Source organism: Nestor notabilis, unplaced genomic scaffold, assembly GCF_000696875.1.
Source record: "Nestor notabilis isolate BGI_N333 unplaced genomic scaffold, ASM69687v1 scaffold17371, whole genome shotgun sequence".
Lineage (NCBI taxonomy): Eukaryota > Metazoa > Chordata > Aves > Psittaciformes > Psittacidae > Nestor > Nestor notabilis.
This window is the reverse complement of record NW_009915308.1, coordinates 3,142-10,409: the sequence shown is the minus strand read 5'-3', so window position 1 is coordinate 10,409 and position 7,268 is coordinate 3,142. Positions and strand designations below refer to the sequence as shown.

Here is a 7,268-nt window from a genome sequence, read left to right as displayed (position 1 = left end):
ACAATGATTGTTTTGGTTTTTAATATTTTCCTATCAAACCTGGACACCTTTCTGTTTGGTACTTTAATGTGGTGTAAATTGTTGGAGCTCAGCATAGTTTAACAAATTTCCTAGTGTTTTATATACCGACCAGACCTCATGACCAAAATTTTTTGTTTAGCTTAATCTTTATCTGTGCATGAAAAGTTCTATTTGCTAAATCAGGATAGTACAGTAACTGAATGTCTGTCAAGTGAACTGGTGAGAATGGAAAAAGGAAGAGGGTGATAGATGTTTTGGAAATCAGCAGGGTTTGGGACTGCCCGTATGTCTCACAACTTACTAGATCTTTGCAGTAACTCCTTTCATGACAGAAAGAAATCCTTAACACACCACTGTTGACAGTTCATGAGGCATCTGTGGAGGATCTTCTCTTGACAGAGCCAGAACCAGACCATCCTGGGAAGTGCCAAGTCACCGGAGTCGTTCTGGGTATGTGCTAGTAACTCATCGAGCACCTTCAGTTCCTCTACGTTAAGAGCAGCCTTTGAGGTAAACATTTCTGATTCACCAGTGAGAAAGTTGTATTCGCGGATAGAGGTGATTTAAGCCGAGTGTGAACTAAACTAGGTCAGTATGTGTAATACAGTGAAAAACATACCTGGGTAGACAGGGCATTCGGAGGTTAGGTAGGTCTGATTTTCTTCAGGCTAGTGATGCTGAATTCCATGCTGCATATTTTACTTGGCAAGTGGCGTATGCTGCTGACAGCACTACAGGGCAGTGGTATTCTATTACTAGCAGGCTTGTGCTTTATTACCCCTTGCTGTCCTAGTAAACAAGCATTCTGAAATAAAGGCCTGGATAGGGATTTTTCCAAGGGGTGGGTTTTCTGTGTTAGGGGTAACATGCGCAGGAATAAGAAATGCTGCTTATTGCAGTTGTTACTGTTAATACTTTTATTCTTGAAATGCTGATTTTGTTACGTAACAGAAGGTGGATAAACAAATCCTCAGTGAACACTGTCAGTCTAGTGTTAGACAGACCACCAGAATAGCAGGGCTTCATTGATACTGAAGTACGTGTATCTCTGAAAACTTGCTGTTTCAGGGGATGGGAGGACGGTACATGCTGGGAGTGTTATCCTGACCACCGGTACTTTCCTGAGGGGTATGGTCCTCATCGGACTGGAGACGCACCCAGCTGGGCGGCTGGGGGACCAGCCCGCCATTGGGCTGGCTCAGACTCTGGAGAAACTGGGATTTGCTGTGGGCAGGCTGAAGACGGGGACGCCACCCCGACTTGCCAAAGACACCATTGACTTCAGCGGTCTGCAGGCACGTGCAGCTGACAATCCCTCGGTGCCGTTCAGCTTCCTCAGCGAGGCTGTGTGGATCAAGGTGGGAGAGTACACACCAAATGCATGTAGAGCTGGGTGGGAAGGTGGGGAGTGGTTATAGGAATGTCATGCTCGGAATCAGGTGGGAAAGGAAGCTGGGCTCTACTTGTACTGGAGGTCTTAGTTTCTCAGGATCTCCAGTGCAGAGGGAGAAATTGCTTGTTTTCTTTTGAAAGCAAGTACCTTTTCCCTCTCACTTATCAACTTGAGAACCAAACTTGCTTTACTGCTGAAGTCAGAATTGCATAAAATGTGATGTTGTTAGTAATAGTATTCATGTGCTGGTTATATGGGTGGTTTACAAAACACTTCCAGAGTTAGACCCATATTGTGGATTTATGATGTCTTGCTTGCTACCCTGGCTCTAGAATAAGATTAAAATGTTGAAATTGGAGGTCATTAACAGTGTTGGCTAGGAAAGAGAGTTATCCACAGAGCTCAGAGGTGGATATATTAGCAGTAACTTGAAAGCAGAAGAAAATTTTCCAAAGAAAATATTGGAAAATTGATGGTTTCTTACATAATGTAGTTAAATGGCACAGAATTAAGTATCAGAAGTTGATTTGCCCAAGAGCATATAGGAATTGCAATAACTTACTATGAACATGATGGAGGTGAAAGTAGTATCACTTGAAGTACTTTGTGTAGGAAAGGTTTTTAAGGAGTTGAGGTGCAACATTATTATTATTTTGAATGTGAATAATTTTGAGTTACTTCTATTGACTTTTTCAGAAAAATCAGTGAAATGCTTTACATGGTGGGGTTTGTTTTCCACGTTAATTGCAGGGGTTTAAGAGATTTCTGTTTCGGTTTTTGTTTTCTTCACCAAACTTCAGTTGGCTGTTAACTGTAGGGTCAGCACTTCTCTTACTTCAGAGCGCTCAATTCGTGTGGTTAATTTGAATGCTGTCATAAAATGTGTTGCTTTAATAGAAACGTCCATCCTGTAATTTGGCATACAGTGTATCGAATAGAACTTGGATTCTGGGCTCCCAGGTTCTCTTCTCTTCTTGGTCTGCTTTTGGGCATGTTGCTGAAGTTCTCTGATTGCCTGTGTTCTGTCTGTACAGTCAGTATGATAGCACTGCCCGTCTCTCCAAGAAGCATGAGTCAAATGTCATGGAAAAGCCCTTGGAGATCCTCAGAGTTGTTTAGTAAGAGTACAGTGTTGTGACTGGGTTAAATTAAAGTGAACTCTGGCCTATTTCAGCCAGAAGATCAGCTGTTGTGTTACCTGACTCACACTACCCTGAAAGCCCAGGAAGTTATCCGTGATAATCTCCACCTGAACAACCATGTAAGGGAGACAACAAGGGGCCCACGGTAAGTGTGTGTCATGGTTTAATACCAGCCTATAACTCAGCACCATGCAGCCATTCACTCACACACACACACATCCCCTTCCGGGTGGGATGAGGAGGAGAATCAAAAGAATGTAAACCCCACTTATTGAGATAAGAAGAGTTCAATAACTAAAGTATAATATAAAACTGCTACTGCTAACAATCATAATGATAAGGGGAATAACAAGGGGAGAGAATATAAATTTAAAAGGGAAAAAACAATAAACCCATGTGATGCACAGTACAGTTGCTCACCACCTGCCAGCTGATGCTTAGCCCGACCTGAGCAGTGATCTGGGCCTTCCAGGTGACTCCCCCCAGTTTATATACTGGGCATGACGTGCTGTGGTATGGAATACCCCTTTGGCTAGTAGACTGAAGCCAAAACACAGCATTGTGCCAGCTATTAGGAAGAAGGAAGAAAAACCCGACTGTGACAGCTGAAATCAGGACAGCATGGCATCATTCAAGGCTCTCAGTGGCACAAACTGATAGTCTGTGGGTCTCTCTTGCTTTGCTTCAGACAAGTTACTTTTTCTCCATGTCAGGTGGTGCTCATGGCTATTTACCATTGCAGGTACTGTCCCTCTCTGGAATCAAAGGTTCTGCGCTTCCCAAACCGACAACACCAGGTGTGGCTGGAGCCCGAAGGCTTGGAGTCCAATGTCATTTACCCCCAAGGCATGTCGATGACACTGCCACCTGAGCTCCAGGAGCAGGTGATCAGATCCGTCCCAGGCTTGGAAAAAGCCAAGATCTTACAGCCAGGTGAGGGGGGTGAATAGTTTCAAATCTATTTGTCATATTTGCTACCAGTTATTAAAAACCAGATTTTCTTTAGAACATAACAAAACAAAGGAAATATGAAACAAAATGAATTCTTGAACGCAGGGGGTTTTCCTTGGCTGGTTTTAAATAAGTAAAAGTTGATAACCTAAGTCATTCTGCCCCACTCATTGCCTTTGCCGATGAATAGGAACCTTCTAAGATCTGTCTTGTTTGTCATAGGCTATGGAGTGCAATATGACTATTTAGATCCCCGTCAACTGACTGCTTCTCTTGAGTCTCGTCTTGTTCAGCGCCTCTTCTTTGCAGGCCAGATAAATGGCACTACAGGCTATGAAGAAGCTGCAGCTCAGGTGGGTGGATCCGATCGCTGCTCAGAAAGGGGTTATCGCCTGGACTTTTGTTTTTGAAACATGGTGTTGGTAGGCCCATCTTCTGCTTGTGAGATGTTCTTACTTTTGTTGCTTACCCTGATTCCAGACTTGCCCAGATAGTATTACTTTTAGTATCTACAGTTGCTGTTACTGACATTGCAGTAATAAAAATAATTGGAAGGACTCACGAATGTTTCAGCATGGAGACTATGCAGTGGATATAATTGAAAACATGGGAATTGTCTCTGCTCCTGTCAGCAGGGGCCAAGAAGCCCTTCAGACACTAGTAATATCACAAGAAAGAAATTGCCTAGGTTACTAGTACAGGTTATTGCATTTTCAAAGACACAGTTTGACACTTGAGTCTTTGAAGGCAGATGTGCTGATACTTCAGCCACGAAGAGACCAGTAAATGTGTTCTGTGTTCTGCCTGCCTAGGGCGTGATTGCTGGGATCAATGCTTGCCTACGGGTTCATGGCAAGCCCCCTTTCATTATCAGCCGCACCGAGGGCTACATCGGTGTCCTGATCGATGACCTTACCACTCTGGGCACCAGCGAGCCATACCGGATGTTCACCAGCCGCGTGGAGTTCCGCATGTCCCTCCGGCCTGACAATGCTGATGCCAGGCTCACCCACAGAGGTATTTTACTGCAGTGGCTCTTGCAGTGAGCAGCGCTGCCTTGTTGTAGACCTCTGTTTCATACACCATCTGTCTTTGCAGGTTTTGAAGAAGCTGGGTGTGTGTCACAGCAGCGATATGAACATGCAGTTAGGATGAGAGCTGCTTTAGAGGGTGGAATTGCAACACTAAAATCCCTTCAGTTCAGCATATCCAAATGGTCCCAGTTACTACCGGAAGTTCCTATCAGTAACAGTCGAAGGTTGCCTCTCAGGTAAGGGTTACAGCTGAAGCTTTCTGTCTGACCTATGCTTGCTTTAGCTGGCTCATGGTTTCACAGCAGTTCTCCATCCTTCCTGAAGCCATCAATACTCCAAGATTCCAGCTTTATCACCTTCAGGGAACAGATACCTCATGTTTGCCCATAGACTAAGTGACATTGGAGTGTTTACTATGCCGCATTTCTTGGTGCTGACATAGGCTCCCAAAGCAAGGGGATTCTCCACTGGCCCTGTCAATTTTTGCTGTGCTTACTGAGAGTGTCAGCAAGTGGTGATGGTTGTGCAGTGGGTTGCTGCTTTGCTGGAAGCTTGATAAAGCAGCAGTTGATTTCAGGCTACCATTGGATGGTAGCTGTTCTTGTACACAGAGGACTTGCTTCCCTTACCCGTCCTTTATCTCACCTTCTCTTTTCTGTTGTTTTAAATCAATGACTAAGACCTAACTCAGTCTGTGTTCCCCTTGCTGCCCCTACCTCGTCCCTTCTATCTTGCTGTTCATTTTTCATAAAGAGCCCCTCTTCAAGAGTTTAACAGCTCTTTTGTATACCAAGAGGAGATAGCAGGGAGGTGAGCTTGGTTCTACAGTTGTTCTGGCTTATGCTGAGATCTTTACAGGTTTGGTCTGGCAACAGTTGTAAATCTACCTTATGCAAGTGACTCACTCCAACCATAAAAACTCTTGTTCTCCACAGTGCCTTTGACATCCTTCGCTATCCAGAGGCCAACATGGAGCTTCTGGCAAGGGCTGTCCCAGAGCCCCTGGCAAAGCTTGCTCAATGGAGACAACTGGCAGAGAGATTGAAAATAGAAGGTAGAGTACAAGAGTTATAATCTCTTAGTGGGATCTGTGTATGTTGTGTTCAGTAAGGGGTGAGCAAATCCATTCATCCCAGTGTGTTGCTGCTTAGTGAAATGAAACACTAGTAGTCAGAGCATGCACCTTTTACCATAGGCTACATCCCTGTGCCAGCCACCTGAGTGTATTTCACTTTGTGGGGTGAGATCAATTATTCATGTCCACTCCTGGGTTCTTTCTCCTTACTGCTCTGTCAAATAGACCGTCCTTTGCTGGGATGAAAGGAAAAGCCAACCTGTGTATCTTAATTCTTGTAACAAATTAAAGAGTATGACTTCTTCCGAAGTAGTGATATGAATTAGGCTCTTTAGTCTGTGCGGCTGGAAACTTCAGTAGGAGCTTTTGACTGTCTCAGTGGACTTGCTCATTCTGCTTCAAAGAATTCCTGTAAGTGACCTGTTTCACATGAACATCCCTATCTGGTCTTGTTTCCCTCGTCTTCCATCACAGCTGCTTACGAGTGGTGTGTGGAAAACCAGCAGCAGGAAATAGAAGAAGTGCGTCGTGATGAAGCCCTCCAACTGCCTGAGGACCTAGATTATTTTGCCATTGATGCATCTCTTTCATTGGAGGTGCGGGAAAAACTGGACTCTAACCGTCCCCAGACGGTAAGATACTGGGTCACAGCAAGGTTGAGCAGCAGTGAAATCCCTTCTGTGTCTTCCGAAGGGATGTGGGGGTGAGAATAATCAGGGAAAGGAATACCCACAGGTTTTAATCTCTTTTTCTTTTTTTTTTTCACTAGTGTGTAGGTTTGTTCTTGGTTAACTTGTTCCTATTTCCACACGCAGATTGGTGCACTCAGCCGCATCCCTGGAATTACACCAGCTGCTATCGTTAACCTGCTAAGGTTTGTGAAAACCAATCACCAGAAGGCAGAGAGGCTAAAAGCTTTACCTCAGACTGGCAAATACTTACCAGGGAAAATGTACTCGGAAAAAGCAGCTTCGCAAAGACAGAATTCAGCAAAGTTTTCTGAAGAGAAGCAAGAGTACCTTTGTTAAGACACCTTTGCAGAGAAGCGTACCCCTCCTGCCAGAGTATATGGCGAGATCACCTGTGCTCACAAGCCTCTTCATGGGTAAAACCTGTGCTGGCTGGATCCAAAGCAGTTCTAGTTGTGCCCTGTGGCAGTGTCGTCAAGTAGAGCGAAGATGTCAAATGTACAGATGTTAAGTAAACGCTCAGGAACCTAAATACAGCCTGATTTTGCCAATCCAAATGAAAAGACAGGAATTGCTTTTAAAATTCCGCTCATTTGGAAGATGCCAGATAGTCAAAGTCTGTTCTAAAGCATTTTGGAAAGGACAGCGTTTTGCTGTTCTAAAACGAATAAGCTGAACCCACAGCAGCACAGGAGGATTTGAGCTGGAAGGTGTGTTCCATGGACTTCAGTACTTGTGTTCATAGCTGTGCAGTGACTGCAAGCAGCCTGAGGTTGTAAGGTGATGTCAGCCAACACAGGAAACACTTGGCTATGAGAGTGTGTGCCACAGGAATATTTAAACTTGAGTGGGAGATAGATTGAATGTAAACACTCTATAACTTTGGGGGGGGAGTTCTCCTTTAAAATAAAGCTTATCTCAAAACTTGCTGCGAAGAACTTGGTTGTCATTTAGCTTTCAGTA

General features: G+C 44.3%; 1 protein-coding gene across 1 annotated transcript; it reads left to right on the top strand.

Moving 5' to 3' along the window:
* Positions 1 to 353: 353 nt before the first annotated feature.
* Positions 354 to 6,644, top strand: MTO1 (mitochondrial tRNA translation optimization 1; the record flags this gene model as incomplete). Its single annotated transcript, XM_010024085.1, has 10 exons — positions 354 to 471; positions 1,090 to 1,379; positions 2,589 to 2,701; positions 3,299 to 3,489; positions 3,730 to 3,860; positions 4,320 to 4,524; positions 4,606 to 4,777; positions 5,477 to 5,595; positions 6,091 to 6,248; positions 6,432 to 6,644. Coding segments are annotated over 10 exons (1,710 nt in total), but the record flags the coding sequence as incomplete, so codon positions are not given.
* Positions 6,645 to 7,268: the final 624 nt, after the last annotated feature.